The 20956-nt window shown below is 45.1% G+C and overlaps 1 protein-coding gene across 1 annotated transcript in view; it reads right to left on the reverse strand.

Moving 5' to 3' along the window:
• The window catches only part of LOC146009228 (alpha-2-macroglobulin-like), a 193172-nt gene that overhangs the window by 135405 nt on the left and 36811 nt on the right, over nucleotides 1-20956 (reverse strand). The window contains exons 4-6 of the mRNA XM_083149390.1: nucleotides 6663-6715; nucleotides 5364-5384; nucleotides 3846-4002 (exon numbers count right to left, since the gene is read on the reverse strand). Coding sequence (XP_083005516.1) covers nucleotides 3846-4002; nucleotides 5364-5384; nucleotides 6663-6715 — 231 coding nt within the window. The remainder of the gene's footprint in view (nucleotides 1-3845; nucleotides 4003-5363; nucleotides 5385-6662; nucleotides 6716-20956) is intronic.

The following is a 20956-nucleotide window of genomic DNA, read 5'->3' on the forward strand; positions in this document are numbered from 1 at the left end:
CGAGTTCACTATCTTCCACTGTTTGCATAAGGGTTGCCACTCACAACTATCAGAGACTTCCTTCACGTGCATCTGTGGCAGAATAGGCCCGCTGGCACTAGTAGTTCCACAGTAATAAAAATAGTAAAATAAATACACACTGACACAATGAAAATAAAACTTTAATTCATCCAAAGCCCATACATACTGATACTTACCTATCTTGAGCCCGTAGGTAGCCCTCGGTCCTGGTGTCCGGTGTCCTGTGTCGTCCTCCATGTCCATGTCGGCGTCCGTGTCATCCTCCAGGTCCATGGCGGTGTCCGGGTCCGAAGTAATCCATGGTGGAGCTGTGGAAGGAAATCCTACTCACCTGGTCCTGTGGCGAAGATCTTTTCTCTTGATCCGCCGTAGTCCAGGTATTCTTCAGCATGTCGGCGCTCCCCGCACTCTCCGCATCGGACTGTCAGAGGCGCAGAGATGTTTCATCTTCTGCGCCTCTTCTCAGAATGATTTCTATTAATCAGGAGCCAAGAAAGTCGGCTCCTGATTGGCCACTAGGCGGCCAATAGAAATCATTTATTGGGGGAGTCCCCACTCCCCCAGGGCCCCTGGCCAGGCTGACTGGTCGGTAGGGTGAATGTTTTGGCCGCGGGACCTTATATCATAAGTGTCCCCCGGCTGTGACATTACCCGGCTGGCTGGTTTGGCCTGGGGCTGGTTCTTAAAATATGGGGGACCCCTACTCATTTTGTCCCCCGTATTTTGGGAACCAGCCTCGGACCTGGAGAGTGGGGCTGGTTGTAAAAAATCAGGGAACCCCTATTTGTGGGGTTCCCTGATTTTTTATTACCGGCCCCGGCTCTTTTAGCCTGGTGCTGGTTTCAGCTGTGGGGAGACCCCACGCTGATTTTTTTCATTTATTTATTTGGTACTTGTGAGTTATCCGGGCTCCCGATTTTTTGATTGTATGCCTTAAGTTAAGGCATACAATCCGATGCGATGCGATACGACCATCGGATGCGATGACCCGATTTTTCCATAGGAATCAATGTTAAAATGATTCCTATGGAAAAAGGGGTCCTTTTCATACCCCTACTATCCAAGTGGGCATGGAGTTGGATATAAACCTGTGGCGAGCGTAGCGAGCCACCGAGCCCGAAGCGTGGCGAGCGAAGCGAGCCCCGCGAGGGGACGGTATTCCGTGTCCCCTCGCGGGGCTCGCTACGCTCGCCACGCTTCGGGCTCGGTGGCTCGCTACGCTCGCCACAGGTTTATATCCAACTCCATGCCCACTTGGATAGTAGGGGTATGAAAAGGACCCCTTTTTCCCATTGAATTCCATGTTAAAATGGACTCAGTCCATTTTAACATTGATTCCTATGGAAAAATCGGGTCATCGCATCGCATCGCATCCGATGGTCGCATGCGATGCGATGCGATGTCCCGATCCGACCCGATTTTAAAATCAGACGCCCGGATAACTCACAAGTACCATTTATTTATTTTTATATTTTTTAACACTAAAGCCTGCACAGATCTGACTGATCCGTGCAGGCTTCTGCCAAATACGACAGGAAAATAAAGTGTATTTTCCTGCCGTATATTCGTGGCAGTTTTACACTAATTAGCAGCCGTATTTTCAATACGGCTGCTTAGTAAATCAGGAACCACCATTCTTTTGAATGGTGATTCCTGTCGTATTCTATCGATGGTGTAGACATTCGTATTTGTAAATACAAATATGAATGTCCCATCAATATGAATACGAATATTTGTATTTTTGGCATAGTAAATGCCAAAAATACGAATACACCCAATTTTTTCTACTAAATCATCTTAGTAAATTTCCCCCAAAATGTATATTTATACACTATAAAGTATGGTTAGTATCCTGCGTTCAAAAATAAATGAATGACGCATATAAGTATATACATAAACATACAATGGGGGAAAGTTACTGCTCCTCCTCCCGAATAGCGCTATTGGGCGCCTAGCGGCACCTTGTACCAATCAGGAGTTGCTAGGCCGCTAGGCGGCCAATAACGCTTATCAGGAGGAGGAGCTGCAGGATTTAAACACACACCCTCCGGCTACTCCTAAGTCAGGTTTGGTGTCGGGTCATTCATTTTTTTGTTTTGCCAAGACCCTTGGATGCTACTTGAAAAGAAGAGGATGCGGTCAATGCCGAGGGACCACCGTGAGTATGGTTTCCTTCCACAGGTACCCACATTGGATTTCTTCAGGACCAGAGGACGGAGAATTCCTACCTACGTGTCAAGGTAGGTAAGTTTATGTATGAATGGGCTCAGTGTGTAATAAAGTTATATTTTAATGGTGTGTGTGTGTGTTTTTATTTAACTATTTGTACTGTTGTGGGACTTTAATGCCCCGCATGCTGGGACCTTTGGTTCTCCAAGTTCATGCATGCAGTGCAGGCTTGCTCGGACTCATAGTTCCACAGCAATGCAAAATAGTTCTATTTTTTACACCAACATTAGCCCGATGCCCAATGCCTAAGGGCACCAGGGGCAGCCCCAGGCTTCAGTCTGGGCAGGTAAATTCTGGAGTGGGGACCCCTTCATTAAGGGGGCCCCACTTCCCCAGGTTAATGCTTTGGCCATGGGACCTTGTATAGTCTTGTATATGTATATATGTTTATATGTGTGTTTTTCCTTTCAGAGAATTTCACTTGTATAATATTCTTATTGTTACAGGATATATATCTGCATCATCCCTCTGGTGGCCCAGACCAAACACAATATGATTATTCAAAGATAGGATGTGTTAGCATCCTATCTTTGAATATAGCAACACATATTTTTAAACTACACAAGCTAGTAAGGTAGCTAATGTAAGAAAGAGAAAGATGTAGTTTCACTTGCTGCCAACAGATGGCAGTGTTTCTGTGACTCTCAGACCCTAGATGATTGTTACTCTATTAGTGGCTCATTGACTTGGCAGAGCAGCACCATGGACTTGTGAGTGACATGGGACCTTTATTTACCTATTGAAAAATGTCAAATTGTGAAAAGTTTGTCTAAACATCATGTAAAGGGTCGTGTTTGCTTTATACACTTGGACCTAGGGACATTGATAGAGATTATAGAATGCTGTGACTACATAAAAACCAGAACTGGACTGGATCCCAGGCTCCATTTCTTAAACCGTTCTGGTTTTAACTACATTCCTGGAACATACAGGGAGGGTGAAAATTCTCCCTCCACGTCTCCCTGGTGACAGGTATCACAGGCACCCCCACTGGACTGAACACCCCCCGGAAAGCACATTACAAGCTCCGAAATGGCACAGTTCGGTTTTTGGAGCCTCTCTGGTCTGGCGCTCCGGGGTATTGTCTGTTTCAGTTTTTTACCCATTTCCCTGAAACAATGGGCCTTATTCTAGTTCACTCTTTCTGACAAAATCCTTCTTAGATGGACAAAACCATGTGCACTGCAGGGGGGCAGATGTAAAATGTGCAGAAAGAATTTGATTTGGGTGAGTTATTTTGTTTCTGTGCAGGGTAAATACTGGCTGCTTTATTTTTACACTGCAATATAGATCTCACTTTGAAGTAAAACCCCACCCAAATATAACTCTCTCTGCACAAGTTACATCTGCCCCACCTGCAGTGCACATGGTTTTGTCCATCTAAGAAGGATTTTGTCAGAAAGAGTGAACTAGAATAAGGCCCTACTGTATATACAGTAGTAGTACAGTAACTCAGGCTATAAGCTGTGATATCTTACAGAATGTTATATTTTATGATAAACAACTTCAGATAAGCATCGTTTGTTAGAACAGCAGTTTCATAATAAACATGTGCTAGCATACTACTCTTTGGTGTATTTTAAATTGCAACTTACCATATTCAGAGACTCTAAAGTGTTTTGTACATGCAGACGGTAGGTTGATTGTATAATCTCCAAAAGATAGCTCATTTGACAAAGGGAAACTAAAATCAGCAATCCCGTGGTTTACTGTTACATTGAGCCATTGTCCAATGCGGTTGTTGTTTGCATCCTGTAGGTAAATAGATTAAAAAAGAATTGTTATAAAGCACAGGCATCACTAGCGTGGTGCAGGTGATCCTTCTAGGGGGTGACACCTTAGTGCTGACCAGTGGTGGATTGGCAAGAAAATCCGGCTCGGGAAAAATCCACAAGCAACCCACAAGGGGGGGGGAGGAGGTAATGAGCGCGGGGGGGGGGGGGTGAGACGGCTTTGCTAACACTATTGAACCGGAACCCGGCTCCCGGCTTTTGGGGGGGGGGGGGGGGGGGCGTCACTTACCAAGCTTCGCCCGGTGCCACGTTGCTTGCGGCCACACATGCTGAAGAAGCTCAGCCTCGGGTGATGTCACCCAAAAGCGGCCGTAGTAACACTGTAGTACCGGGTGACGTCACCCAAAAGTGACCAACGACCATATTAACTGTGGGCACTGGGCAGCCACGGGCACTAACCGATGTGGTAGCGCGATCTGAGGCCCGCAGCCCAGCCAGGGCAAAGTGGTGGCCCAGATAGGGAAAAAGCAGACAAATCAGTACCGGCCCACCCGGAAATGACCCGGATTCCCGGCGGGCCAATCCGCCCCTGGTGCTGACTCATCGTCAGTGAATGGGATTTGTGACCTGGCCTGGGACATGATTGTGCAGCTTCCAGCTCCAGTCACTGAGGAAGAACCAACAATGCAGGCATATAGATGTAGCCACGCTCATTATCGCTACATCCCTGCCGCCTGGGCCCGTTTTGTGGGCCTTGTCGCACCCGCAGGCTGCCGGCTAATATATCTTGAATGAGTTGCCGGGGAGACTACGACGCACTTGTGCATAGGTGTGCACAGGTGTGCCTGTGCGTTATGCTACACATGACAGAAGCCCTAAATTAACGGATTTCGTATATTCTCCCAAGGATTTACACCAGGTTCACCGGTTTCTTCCCACAGTACAAAAATATACTTACAAAATTAACGCTAGAATGAATGTTTGTGCCTTTACATGTGGTAGGGAATATAGGGGCAGATGTATTAAGCCTGGTGAAGAGATAAAGTGGAAGGAGATGACAGTTGGCTTAATACATCTACCCCATAGAGTGGTAGGAACTGATGTAAAGCGCTATATAAATAACTGTTAATAAAATAAATAAAACATGATGCACCCACGACAAAATAGTTTTTCTGTTAACATAACTTGTTACATTTGGTAGATTCTGTACAATACAATACATAGCAGTACATAGAGTGCTAAAATGATATGAATTATTAATAAGAAAATTGATTATATTCAGTATTTTGTGGACCTTGAATGCAAAAAAAGTCGGTCTGCATAAATGGATAATTTAAATAAGATATAAACATATACAGAAATTGTTAATATAATACGTACCAGTAGCTCAAGCAGGGGAAACTGATGACAAAAAATAAATAAAAAAAAGTTAATTCAAATCTTAATGACATCATCAATATACATTGTACAAACACACAGGATACAGCGGTATATTCGCATCATGTCACTCACATACAGTAGCTCTGGAGTGAAATCACTAATCTGTATCTGCTCTGTCTAAACTCAGCAGCTGAGCAGTCTCACTATATGTTTAACAATCTAGAACAGATGAGCTGCAATATACGATACAAACCCCGGGGCCTGATTCTGACTGTGGGAAGTAATGCTGATGGCGGATGCAATTGAGTGATTTTATCCTTCCAATCAGCTCCTGACTGCCATTTTTTAAACACCTGGCAGGAGTTGATTAACTTGAGCATTATTTATCATATGCAATGGACCTTATTCAGGACTGTTCATATGGCCGCGTGCATTCGCACGGGTCCGATGTTTTCTCTTTGTGCATGCGCACAGGGCCGTCTCATTAGCATATGTGAACACCCAGCGTTTCATGGGCGTTTTTATGAGAACGCTGGGCGTTCTTATGCTGATGGAACGATGACGCGGGTGTGGGGTGGCGGGCAGCTGCCATCACTGGGTGTCAGCTGCCTGCCCTCTTCCCTCAGAATGTGCACAAACATCTAAGGTTGCTCTGAGCAACCTTAGATATGCTTGTATGTTCCACATCATTCGATGATCGCAGACCATCAAATGATGTGGGTGTTACCCCGCAGGCTGCGAATGGATGTTTATACAATCTGCGGCGGATGGACCTTCGTGCTGGTGGCGGGCGTCGTTTTTATGACTCGGGTCAATCTGAATGATGGCCATTATTTCAACATTTCAAAAAAGATCTGTGGTTTAGCTATGGGGGTTATTCAGACCTGATCGCATGGCTGTGATTTTGCAGGCCGGGTGATTATCAATATATGGTGCATGTGTGAGGGGGTCCTACGATAATATCATGCTACTGCTATCGCTGGCCTATACGCAAGCCCAGAGATCAGGTCTGAATAACCCTTTATGACTACTTTCTGCCTTATACCAATATTGGAGCAGGTTTGGTGGTTCTGCACTCAAAAGTAATCAGCTCTTATCGATTAGGATAATTTGTGTGTTAAAAAAGTGCGAAGTGAATATATATATATAAGTGTGAAAGAAGGGATTTAATAGGAAATTATTGAGTGGTACCTCCTCACCAAGCGCTAAGGACATATACTGTATGTATATACCAATATTACCAAGCAGTCATTTGCAATTTAATGGTATAAAAACATAAAAAAGGATAAAAATCCTCACCTTTCTTTCTGCAGGACGGAAATCCCTTTCCACGGCTATTAACCGAAATTTCACTGAAATCATTAATTAGATAATATCAGGAACGGTTTGTATACTTTAGTCAATAAAATAATCACATACATTAAAACAAACAACATATATGAAGTTAGCATACCTCCCAAATGTCCTGCTAAACGCGTCCCTCCCTAAATGCATCCTTCCCACGGCCGGCAGTGTCCCCCTGCGGGGGGGGGGGAGGGGGGGCAGCTGGGAGTCCCCCCTCAATCTGACAGAATAGACGCTGTGCAGCGTCTATTCAGCAGTGCAGCGGGCGGAAATGGGGTGCGGCCCTAATTTGCATATGCCGTGCCATCATTTGCATACGGCACCCCCCTTTTCGGACACTCGCGCAGCTTCGCTGCACAAGTGTCCCTATTCTTCGTTTCAGAAAGTTGGGAGGTATGAGTTAGGGATCTGCTATATACAATCTGTACAGTATATTTTTAATCCAGAACATATTTGATACTTTGCTAGTGGTAGCTGAGATATATACAGATAGTGGTAGATGCTCAATTAGTTCAGTAGCATTTCCCAGGTGCATGAGGGAGGGGTTAATTACTGGGTAAGTAAAACAAGACATTTTTTCCCTCAACACACTGAGCAATGCTAGTAACCAATCTAGAACACTACATGATAATAGAATTCAGAGATATTGGTTACATATACCTGCGCAGGTGTATGCTATGCCCCCAAGCCGCATCAAGGCTTCTCTGTATATTGGGGGTCCCTAGCGCTATATCTAGGTGCAGGGTGCGGCACCCCAAAAAACCATCATAAGCTGGGAAGCCCAGCGCGGCATGCCAGTGATATATTAAGTGTTAATAATTAGTGATAGGAAGCCGAAGCTATATAAAAGGGAGAGATAAATGAATGTAATTAAAATAGGATAGAGATAGTGTTAGTGAGGGGAAAGTGTTAATAGAATGTAAGGGCATGCCGCACTAAAGCCACCCAGCCCATCCAGTCCAGGAGCACCGCACCCCACACCACCGTTACCCTAAATTGGGTCTACGATTAACCAGCAAGGAGCCACATGATAATGGCTCCTTACTTGATATATCCAAACTAAGAGCTACCTACCTTGGAGCAACCCCGGACTACTCCATGTGGCATATCAGGACCCACATCTCCTCCTAATATGGGCTCCCTTCTGCCTCTAACAACATACATACAGATAGTGGTAGATGCTCAATTAGTTCAGTAGCATTTCCCAGGTGCATGAGGGAGGGGTTAATTACTGGGTAAGTAAAACAAGACATTTTTTCCCTCAACACACTGAGCAATGCTAGTAACCAATCTAGAACACTACATGATAATAGAATTCAGAGATATTGGTTACATATACCTGCGCAGGTGTATGCTATGCCCCCAAGCCGCATCAAGGCTTCTCTGTATATTGGGGGTCCCTAGCGCTATATCTAGGTGCAGGGTGCGGCACCCCAAAAAACCATCATAAGCTGGGAAGCCCAGCGCGGCATGCCAGTGATATATTAAGTGTTAATAATTAGTGATAGGAAGCCGAAGCTATATAAAAGGGAGAGATAAATGAATGTAATTAAAATAGGATAGAGATAGTGTTAGTGAGGGGAAAGTGTTAATAGAATGTAAGGGCATGCCGCACTAAAGCCACCCAGCCCATCCAGTCCAGGAGCACCGCACCCCACACCACCGTTACCCTAAATTGGGTCTACGATTAACCAGCAAGGAGCCACATGATAATGGCTCCTTACTTGATATATCCAAACTAAGAGCTACCTACCTTGGAGCAACCCCGGACTACTCCATGTGGCATATCAGGACCCACATCTCCTCCTAATATGGGCTCCCTTCTGCCTCTAACAACATACATACAGATAGTGGTAGATGCTCAATTAGTTCAGTAGCATTTCCCAGGTGCATGAGGGAGGGGTTAATTACTGGGTAAGTAAAACAAGACATTTTTTCCCTCAACACACTGAGCAATGCTAGTAACCAATCTAGAACACTACATGATAATAGAATTCAGAGATATTGGTTACATATACCTGCGCAGGTGTATGCTATGCCCCCAAGCCGCATCAAGGCTTCTCTGTATATTGGGGGTCCCTAGCGCTATATCTAGGTGCAGGGTGCGGCACCCCAAAAAACCATCATAAGCTGGGAAGCCCAGCGCGGCATGCCAGTGATATATTAAGTGTTAATAATTAGTGATAGGAAGCCGAAGCTATATAAAAGGGAGAGATAAATGAATGTAATTAAAATAGGATAGAGATAGTGTTAGTGAGGGGAAAGTGTTAATAGAATGTAAGGGCATGCCGCACTAAAGCCACCCAGCCCATCCAGTCCAGGAGCACCGCACCCCACACCACCGTTACCCTAAATTGGGTCTACGATTAACCAGCAAGGAGCCACATGATAATGGCTCCTTACTTGATATATCCAAACTAAGAGCTACCTACCTTGGAGCAACCCCGGACTACTCCATGTGGCATATCAGGACCCACATCTCCTCCTAATATGGGCTCCCTTCTGCCTCTAACAACATACATACAGATAGTGGTAGATGCTCAATTAGTTCAGTAGCATTTCCCAGGTGCATGAGGGAGGGGTTAATTACTGGGTAAGTAAAACAAGACATTTTTTCCCTCAACACACTGAGCAATGCTAGTAACCAATCTAGAACACTACATGATAATAGAATTCAGAGATATTGGTTACATATACCTGCGCAGGTGTATGCTATGCCCCCAAGCCGCATCAAGGCTTCTCTGTATATTGGGGGTCCCTAGCGCTATATCTAGGTGCAGGGTGCGGCACCCCAAAAAACCATCATAAGCTGGGAAGCCCAGCGCGGCATGCCAGTGATATATTAAGTGTTAATAATTAGTGATAGGAAGCCGAAGCTATATAAAAGGGAGAGATAAATGAATGTAATTAAAATAGGATAGAGATAGTGTTAGTGAGGGGAAAGTGTTAATAGAATGTAAGGGCATGCCGCACTAAAGCCACCCAGCCCATCCAGTCCAGGAGCACCGCACCCCACACCACCGTTACCCTAAATTGGGTCTACGATTAACCAGCAAGGAGCCACATGATAATGGCTCCTTACTTGATATATCCAAACTAAGAGCTACCTACCTTGGAGCAACCCCGGACTACTCCATGTGGCATATCAGGACCCACATCTCCTCCTAATATGGGCTCCCTTCTGCCTCTAACAACATACATACAGATAGTGGTAGATGCTCAATTAGTTCAGTAGCATTTCCCAGGTGCATGAGGGAGGGGTTAATTACTGGGTAAGTAAAACAAGACATTTTTTCCCTCAACACACTGAGCAATGCTAGTAACCAATCTAGAACACTACATGATAATAGAATTCAGAGATATTGGTTACATATACCTGCGCAGGTGTATGCTATGCCCCCAAGCCGCATCAAGGCTTCTCTGTATATTGGGGGTCCCTAGCGCTATATCTAGGTGCAGGGTGCGGCACCCCAAAAAACCATCATAAGCTGGGAAGCCCAGCGCGGCATGCCAGTGATATATTAAGTGTTAATAATTAGTGATAGGAAGCCGAAGCTATATAAAAGGGAGAGATAAATGAATGTAATTAAAATAGGATAGAGATAGTGTTAGTGAGGGGAAAGTGTTAATAGAATGTAAGGGCATGCCGCACTAAAGCCACCCAGCCCATCCAGTCCAGGAGCACCGCACCCCACACCACCGTTACCCTAAATTGGGTCTACGATTAACCAGCAAGGAGCCACATGATAATGGCTCCTTACTTGATATATCCAAACTAAGAGCTACCTACCTTGGAGCAACCCCGGACTACTCCATGTGGCATATCAGGACCCACATCTCCTCCTAATATGGGCTCCCTTCTGCCTCTAACAACATACATACAGATAGTGGTAGATGCTCAATTAGTTCAGTAGCATTTCCCAGGTGCATGAGGGAGGGGTTAATTACTGGGTAAGTAAAACAAGACATTTTTTCCCTCAACACACTGAGCAATGCTAGTAACCAATCTAGAACACTACATGATAATAGAATTCAGAGATATTGGTTACATATACCTGCGCAGGTGTATGCTATGCCCCCAAGCCGCATCAAGGCTTCTCTGTATATTGGGGGTCCCTAGCGCTATATCTAGGTGCAGGGTGCGGCACCCCAAAAAACCATCATAAGCTGGGAAGCCCAGCGCGGCATGCCAGTGATATATTAAGTGTTAATAATTAGTGATAGGAAGCCGAAGCTATATAAAAGGGAGAGATAAATGAATGTAATTAAAATAGGATAGAGATAGTGTTAGTGAGGGGAAAGTGTTAATAGAATGTAAGGGCATGCCGCACTAAAGCCACCCAGCCCATCCAGTCCAGGAGCACCGCACCCCACACCACCGTTACCCTAAATTGGGTCTACGATTAACCAGCAAGGAGCCACATGATAATGGCTCCTTACTTGATATATCCAAACTAAGAGCTACCTACCTTGGAGCAACCCCGGACTACTCCATGTGGCATATCAGGACCCACATCTCCTCCTAATATGGGCTCCCTTCTGCCTCTAACAACATACATACAGATAGTGGTAGATGCTCAATTAGTTCAGTAGCATTTCCCAGGTGCATGAGGGAGGGGTTAATTACTGGGTAAGTAAAACAAGACATTTTTTCCCTCAACACACTGAGCAATGCTAGTAACCAATCTAGAACACTACATGATAATAGAATTCAGAGATATTGGTTACATATACCTGCGCAGGTGTATGCTATGCCCCCAAGCCGCATCAAGGCTTCTCTGTATATTGGGGGTCCCTAGCGCTATATCTAGGTGCAGGGTGCGGCACCCCAAAAAACCATCATAAGCTGGGAAGCCCAGCGCGGCATGCCAGTGATATATTAAGTGTTAATAATTAGTGATAGGAAGCCGAAGCTATATAAAAGGGAGAGATAAATGAATGTAATTAAAATAGGATAGAGATAGTGTTAGTGAGGGGAAAGTGTTAATAGAATGTAAGGGCATGCCGCACTAAAGCCACCCAGCCCATCCAGTCCAGGAGCACCGCACCCCACACCACCGTTACCCTAAATTGGGTCTACGATTAACCAGCAAGGAGCCACATGATAATGGCTCCTTACTTGATATATCCAAACTAAGAGCTACCTACCTTGGAGCAACCCCGGACTACTCCATGTGGCATATCAGGACCCACATCTCCTCCTAATATGGGCTCCCTTCTGCCTCTAACAACATACATACAGATAGTGGTAGATGCTCAATTAGTTCAGTAGCATTTCCCAGGTGCATGAGGGAGGGGTTAATTACTGGGTAAGTAAAACAAGACATTTTTTCCCTCAACACACTGAGCAATGCTAGTAACCAATCTAGAACACTACATGATAATAGAATTCAGAGATATTGGTTACATATACCTGCGCAGGTGTATGCTATGCCCCCAAGCCGCATCAAGGCTTCTCTGTATATTGGGGGTCCCTAGCGCTATATCTAGGTGCAGGGTGCGGCACCCCAAAAAACCATCATAAGCTGGGAAGCCCAGCGCGGCATGCCAGTGATATATTAAGTGTTAATAATTAGTGATAGGAAGCCGAAGCTATATAAAAGGGAGAGATAAATGAATGTAATTAAAATAGGATAGAGATAGTGTTAGTGAGGGGAAAGTGTTAATAGAATGTAAGGGCATGCCGCACTAAAGCCACCCAGCCCATCCAGTCCAGGAGCACCGCACCCCACACCACCGTTACCCTAAATTGGGTCTACGATTAACCAGCAAGGAGCCACATGATAATGGCTCCTTACTTGATATATCCAAACTAAGAGCTACCTACCTTGGAGCAACCCCGGACTACTCCATGTGGCATATCAGGACCCACATCTCCTCCTAATATGGGCTCCCTTCTGCCTCTAACAACATACATACAGATAGTGGTAGATGCTCAATTAGTTCAGTAGCATTTCCCAGGTGCATGAGGGAGGGGTTAATTACTGGGTAAGTAAAACAAGACATTTTTTCCCTCAACACACTGAGCAATGCTAGTAACCAATCTAGAACACTACATGATAATAGAATTCAGAGATATTGGTTACATATACCTGCGCAGGTGTATGCTATGCCCCCAAGCCGCATCAAGGCTTCTCTGTATATTGGGGGTCCCTAGCGCTATATCTAGGTGCAGGGTGCGGCACCCCAAAAAACCATCATAAGCTGGGAAGCCCAGCGCGGCATGCCAGTGATATATTAAGTGTTAATAATTAGTGATAGGAAGCCGAAGCTATATAAAAGGGAGAGATAAATGAATGTAATTAAAATAGGATAGAGATAGTGTTAGTGAGGGGAAAGTGTTAATAGAATGTAAGGGCATGCCGCACTAAAGCCACCCAGCCCATCCAGTCCAGGAGCACCGCACCCCACACCACCGTTACCCTAAATTGGGTCTACGATTAACCAGCAAGGAGCCACATGATAATGGCTCCTTACTTGATATATCCAAACTAAGAGCTACCTACCTTGGAGCAACCCCGGACTACTCCATGTGGCATATCAGGACCCACATCTCCTCCTAATATGGGCTCCCTTCTGCCTCTAACAACATACATACAGATAGTGGTAGATGCTCAATTAGTTCAGTAGCATTTCCCAGGTGCATGAGGGAGGGGTTAATTACTGGGTAAGTAAAACAAGACATTTTTTCCCTCAACACACTGAGCAATGCTAGTAACCAATCTAGAACACTACATGATAATAGAATTCAGAGATATTGGTTACATATACCTGCGCAGGTGTATGCTATGCCCCCAAGCCGCATCAAGGCTTCTCTGTATATTGGGGGTCCCTAGCGCTATATCTAGGTGCAGGGTGCGGCACCCCAAAAAACCATCATAAGCTGGCTAGCTATAGCGCTAGGGACCCCCAATATACAGAGAAGCCTTGATGCGGCTTGGGGGCATAGCATACACCTGCGCAGGTATATGTAACCAATATCTCTGAATTCTATTATCATGTAGTGTTCTAGATTGGTTACTAGCATTGCTCAGTGTGTTGAGGGAAAAAATGTCTTGTTTTACTTACCCAGTAATTAACCCCTCCCTCATGCACCTGGGAAATGCTACTGAACTAATTGAGCATCTACCACTATCTGTATGTATGTTGTTAGAGGCAGAAGGGAGCCCATATTAGGAGGAGATGTGGGTCCTGATATGCCACATGGAGTAGTCCGGGGTTGCTCCAAGGTAGGTAGCTCTTAGTTTGGATATATCAAGTAAGGAGCCATTATCATGTGGCTCCTTGCTGGTTAATCGTAGACCCAATTTAGGGTAACGGTGGTGTGGGGTGCGGTGCTCCTGGACTGGATGGGCTGGGTGGCTTTAGTGCGGCATGCCCTTACATTCTATTAACACTTTCCCCTCACTAACACTATCTCTATCCTATTTTAATTACATTCATTTATCTCTCCCTTTTATATAGCTTCGGCTTCCTATCACTAATTATTAACACTTAATATATCACTGGCATGCCGCGCTGGGCTTCCCAGCTTATGATGGTTTTTTGGGGTGCCGCACCCTGCACCTAGATATAGCGCTAGGGACCCCCAATATACAGAGAAGCCTTGATGCGGCTTGGGGGCATAGCATACACCTGCGCAGGTATATGTAACCAATATCTCTGAATTCTATTATCATGTAGTGTTCTAGATTGGTTACTAGCATTGCTCAGTGTGTTGAGGGAAAAAATGTCTTGTTTTACTTACCCAGTAATTAACCCCTCCCTCATGCACCTGGGAAATGCTACTGAACTAATTGAGCATCTACCACTATCTGTATGTATGTTGTTAGAGGCAGAAGGGAGCCCATATTAGGAGGAGATGTGGGTCCTGATATGCCACATGGAGTAGTCCGGGGTTGCTCCAAGGTAGGTAGCTCTTAGTTTGGATATATCAAGTAAGGAGCCATTATCATGTGGCTCCTTGCTGGTTAATCGTAGACCCAATTTAGGGTAACGGTGGTGTGGGGTGCGGTGCTCCTGGACTGGATGGGCTGGGTGGCTTTAGTGCGGCATGCCCTTACATTCTATTAACACTTTCCCCTCACTAACACTATCTCTATCCTATTTTAATTACATTCATTTATCTCTCCCTTTTATATAGCTTCGGCTTCCTATCACTAATTATTAACACTTAATATATCACTGGCATGCCGCGCTGGGCTTCCCAGCTTATGATGGTTTTTTGGGGTGCCGCACCCTGCACCTAGATATAGCGCTAGGGACCCCCAATATACAGAGAAGCCTTGATGCGGCTTGGGGGCATAGCATACACCTGCGCAGGTATATGTAACCAATATCTCTGAATTCTATTATCATGTAGTGTTCTAGATTGGTTACTAGCATTGCTCAGTGTGTTGAGGGAAAAAATGTCTTGTTTTACTTACCCAGTAATTAACCCCTCCCTCATGCACCTGGGAAATGCTACTGAACTAATTGAGCATCTACCACTATCTGTATGTATGTTGTTAGAGGCAGAAGGGAGCCCATATTAGGAGGAGATGTGGGTCCTGATATGCCACATGGAGTAGTCCGGGGTTGCTCCAAGGTAGGTAGCTCTTAGTTTGGATATATCAAGTAAGGAGCCATTATCATGTGGCTCCTTGCTGGTTAATCGTAGACCCAATTTAGGGTAACGGTGGTGTGGGGTGCGGTGCTCCTGGACTGGATGGGCTGGGTGGCTTTAGTGCGGCATGCCCTTACATTCTATTAACACTTTCCCCTCACTAACACTATCTCTATCCTATTTTAATTACATTCATTTATCTCTCCCTTTTATATAGCTTCGGCTTCCTATCACTAATTATTAACACTTAATATATCACTGGCATGCCGCGCTGGGCTTCCCAGCTTATGATGGTTTTTTGGGGTGCCGCACCCTGCACCTAGATATAGCGCTAGGGACCCCCAATATACAGAGAAGCCTTGATGCGGCTTGGGGGCATAGCATACACCTGCGCAGGTATATGTAACCAATATCTCTGAATTCTATTATCATGTAGTGTTCTAGATTGGTTACTAGCATTGCTCAGTGTGTTGAGGGAAAAAATGTCTTGTTTTACTTACCCAGTAATTAACCCCTCCCTCATGCACCTGGGAAATGCTACTGAACTAATTGAGCATCTACCACTATCTGTATGTATGTTGTTAGAGGCAGAAGGGAGCCCATATTAGGAGGAGATGTGGGTCCTGATATGCCACATGGAGTAGTCCGGGGTTGCTCCAAGGTAGGTAGCTCTTAGTTTGGATATATCAAGTAAGGAGCCATTATCATGTGGCTCCTTGCTGGTTAATCGTAGACCCAATTTAGGGTAACGGTGGTGTGGGGTGCGGTGCTCCTGGACTGGATGGGCTGGGTGGCTTTAGTGCGGCATGCCCTTACATTCTATTAACACTTTCCCCTCACTAACACTATCTCTATCCTATTTTAATTACATTCATTTATCTCTCCCTTTTATATAGCTTCGGCTTCCTATCACTAATTATTAACACTTAATATATCACTGGCATGCCGCGCTGGGCTTCCCAGCTTATGATGGTTTTTTGGGGTGCCGCACCCTGCACCTAGATATAGCGCTAGGGACCCCCAATATACAGAGAAGCCTTGATGCGGCTTGGGGGCATAGCATACACCTGCGCAGGTATATGTAACCAATATCTCTGAATTCTATTATCATGTAGTGTTCTAGATTGGTTACTAGCATTGCTCAGTGTGTTGAGGGAAAAAATGTCTTGTTTTACTTACCCAGTAATTAACCCCTCCCTCATGCACCTGGGAAATGCTACTGAACTAATTGAGCATCTACCACTATCTGTATGTATGTTGTTAGAGGCAGAAGGGAGCCCATATTAGGAGGAGATGTGGGTCCTGATATGCCACATGGAGTAGTCCGGGGTTGCTCCAAGGTAGGTAGCTCTTAGTTTGGATATATCAAGTAAGGAGCCATTATCATGTGGCTCCTTGCTGGTTAATCGTAGACCCAATTTAGGGTAACGGTGGTGTGGGGTGCGGTGCTCCTGGACTGGATGGGCTGGGTGGCTTTAGTGCGGCATGCCCTTACATTCTATTAACACTTTCCCCTCACTAACACTATCTCTATCCTATTTTAATTACATTCATTTATCTCTCCCTTTTATATAGCTTCGGCTTCCTATCACTAATTATTAACACTTAATATATCACTGGCATGCCGCGCTGGGCTTCCCAGCTTATGATGGTTTTTTGGGGTGCCGCACCCTGCACCTAGATATAGCGCTAGGGACCCCCAATATACAGAGAAGCCTTGATGCGGCTTGGGGGCATAGCATACACCTGCGCAGGTATATGTAACCAATATCTCTGAATTCTATTATCATGTAGTGTTCTAGATTGGTTACTAGCATTGCTCAGTGTGTTGAGGGAAAAAATGTCTTGTTTTACTTACCCAGTAATTAACCCCTCCCTCATGCACCTGGGAAATGCTACTGAACTAATTGAGCATCTACCACTATCTGTATGTATGTTGTTAGAGGCAGAAGGGAGCCCATATTAGGAGGAGATGTGGGTCCTGATATGCCACATGGAGTAGTCCGGGGTTGCTCCAAGGTAGGTAGCTCTTAGTTTGGATATATCAAGTAAGGAGCCATTATCATGTGGCTCCTTGCTGGTTAATCGTAGACCCAATTTAGGGTAACGGTGGTGTGGGGTGCGGTGCTCCTGGACTGGATGGGCTGGGTGGCTTTAGTGCGGCATGCCCTTACATTCTATTAACACTTTCCCCTCACTAACACTATCTCTATCCTATTTTAATTACATTCATTTATCTCTCCCTTTTATATAGCTTCGGCTTCCTATCACTAATTATTAACACTTAATATATCACTGGCATGCCGCGCTGGGCTTCCCAGCTTATGATGGTTTTTTGGGGTGCCGCACCCTGCACCTAGATATAGCGCTAGGGACCCCCAATATACAGAGAAGCCTTGATGCGGCTTGGGGGCATAGCATACACCTGCGCAGGTATATGTAACCAATATCTCTGAATTCTATTATCATGTAGTGTTCTAGATTGGTTACTAGCATTGCTCAGTGTGTTGAGGGAAAAAATGTCTTGTTTTACTTACCCAGTAATTAACCCCTCCCTCATGCACCTGGGAAATGCTACTGAACTAATTGAGCATCTACCACTATCTGTATGTATGTTGTTAGAGGCAGAAGGGAGCCCATATTAGGAGGAGATGTGGGTCCTGATATGCCACATGGAGTAGTCCGGGGTTGCTCCAAGGTAGGTAGCTCTTAGTTTGGATATATCAAGTAAGGAGCCATTATCATGTGGCTCCTTGCTGGTTAATCGTAGACCCAATTTAGGGTAACGGTGGTGTGGGGTGCGGTGCTCCTGGACTGGATGGGCTGGGTGGCTTTAGTGCGGCATGCCCTTACATTCTATTAACACTTTCCCCTCACTAACACTATCTCTATCCTATTTTAATTACATTCATTTATCTCTCCCTTTTATATAGCTTCGGCTTCCTATCACTAATTATTAACACTTAATATATCACTGGCATGCCGCGCTGGGCTTCCCAGCTTATGATGGTTTTTTGGGGTGCCGCACCCTGCACCTAGATATAGCGCTAGGGACCCCCAATATACAGAGAAGCCTTGATGCGGCTTGGGGGCATAGCATACACCTGCGCAGGTATATGTAACCAATATCTCTGAATTCTATTATCATGTAGTGTTCTAGATTGGTTACTAGCATTGCTCAGTGTGTTGAGGGAAAAAATGTCTTGTTTTACTTACCCAGTAATTAACCCCTCCCTCATGCACCTGGGAAATGCTACTGAACTAATTGAGCATCTACCACTATCTGTATGTATGTTGTTAGAGGCAGAAGGGAGCCCATATTAGGAGGAGATGTGGGTCCTGATATGCCACATGGAGTAGTCCGGGGTTGCTCCAAGGTAGGTAGCTCTTAGTTTGGATATATCAAGTAAGGAGCCATTATCATGTGGCTCCTTGCTGGTTAATCGTAGACCCAATTTAGGGTAACGGTGGTGTGGGGTGCGGTGCTCCTGGACTGGATGGGCTGGGTGGCTTTAGTGCGGCATGCCCTTACATTCTATTAACACTTTCCCCTCACTAACACTATCTCTATCCTATTTTAATTACATTCATTTATCTCTCCCTTTTATATAGCTTCGGCTTCCTATCACTAATTATTAACACTTAATATATCACTGGCATGCCGCGCTGGGCTTCCCAGCTTATGATGGTTTTTTGGGGTGCCGCACCCTGCACCTAGATATAGCGCTAGGGACCCCCAATATACAGAGAAGCCTTGATGCGGCTTGGGGGCATAGCATACACCTGCGCAGGTATATGTAACCAATATCTCTGAATTCTATTATCATGTAGTGTTCTAGATTGGTTACTAGCATTGCTCAGTGTGTTGAGGGAAAAAATGTCTTGTTTTACTTACCCAGTAATTAACCCCTCCCTCATGCACCTGGGAAATGCTACTGAACTAATTGAGCATCTACCACTATCTGTATGTATGTTGTTAGAGGCAGAAGGGAGCCCATATTAGGAGGAGATGTGGGTCCTGATATGCCACATGGAGTAGTCCGGGGTTGCTCCAAGGTAGGTAGCTCTTAGTTTGGATATATCAAGTAAGGAGCCATTATCATGTGGCTCCTTGCTGGTTAATCGTAGACCCAATTTAGGGTAACGGTGGTGTGGGGTGCGGTGCTCCTGGACTGGATGGGCTGGGTGGCTTTAGTGCGGCATGCCCTTACATTCTATTAACACTTTCCCCTCACTAACACTATCTCTATCCTATTTTAATTACATTCATTTATCTCTCCCTTTTATATAGCTTCGGCTTCCTATCACTAATTATTAACACTTAATATATCACTGGCATGCCGCGCTGGGCTTCCCAGCTTATGATGGTTTTTTGGGGTGCCGCACCCTGCACCTAGATATAGCGCTAGGGACCCCCAATATACAGAGAAGCCTTGATGCGGCTTGGGGGCATAGCATACACCTACGCAGGTATATGTAACCAATATCTCTGAATTCTATTATCATGTAGTGTTCTAGATTGGTTACTAGCATTGCTCAGTGTGTTGAGGGAAAAAATGTCTTGTTTTACTTACCCAGTAATTAACCCCTCCCTCATGCACCTGGGAAATGCTACTGAACTAATTGAGCATCTACCACTATCTGTATGTATGTTGTTAGAGGCAGAAGGGAGCCCATATTAGGAGGAGATGTGGGTCCTGATATGCCACATGGAGTAGTCCGGGGTTGCTCCAAGGTAGGTAGCTCTTAGTTTGGATATATCAAGTAAGGAGCCATTATCATGTGGCTCCTTGCTGGTTAATCGTAGACCCAATTTAGGGTAACGGTGGTGTGGGGTGCGGTGCTCCTGGACTGGATGGGCTGGGTGGCTTTAGTGCGGCATGCCCTTACATTCTATTAACACTTTCCCCTCACTAACACTATCTCTATCCTATTTTAATTACATTCATTTATCTCTCCCTTTTATATAGCTTCGGCTTCCTATCACTAATTATTAACACTTAATATATCACTGGCATGCCGCGCTGGGCTTCCCAGCTTATGATGGTTTTTTGGGGTGCCGCACCCTGCACCTAGATATAGCGCTAGGGACCCCCAATATACAGAGAAGCCTTGATGCGGCTTGGGGGCATAGCATACACCTGCGCAGGTATATGTAACCAATATCTCTGAATTCTATTATCATGTAGTGTTCTAGATTGGTTACTAGCATTGCTCAGTGTGTTGAGGGAAAAAATGTCTTGTTTTACTTACCCAGTAATTAACCCCTCCCTCATGCACCTGGGAAATGCTACTGAACTAATTGAGCATCTACCACTATCTGTATGTATGTTGTTAGAGGCAGAAGGGAGCCCATATTAGGAGGAGATGTGGGTCCTGATATGCCACATGGAGTAGTCCGGGGTTGCTCCAAGGTAGGTAGCTCTTAGTTTGGATATATCAAGTAAGGAGCCATTATCATGTGGCTCCTTGCTGGTTAATCGTAGACCCAATTTAGGGTAACGGTGGTGTGGGGTGCGGTGCTCCTGGACTGGATGGGCTGGGTGGCTTTAGTGCGGCATGCCCTTACATTCTATTAACACTTTCCCCTCACTAACACTATCTCTATCCTATTTTAATTACATTCATTTATCTCTCCCTTTTA

The sequence above is a fragment of the Crinia signifera genome, chromosome 6, assembly GCF_055691185.1.
Source record: "Crinia signifera chromosome 6, ASM5569118v1, whole genome shotgun sequence".
Taxonomy (NCBI): domain Eukaryota; kingdom Metazoa; phylum Chordata; class Amphibia; order Anura; family Myobatrachidae; genus Crinia; species Crinia signifera.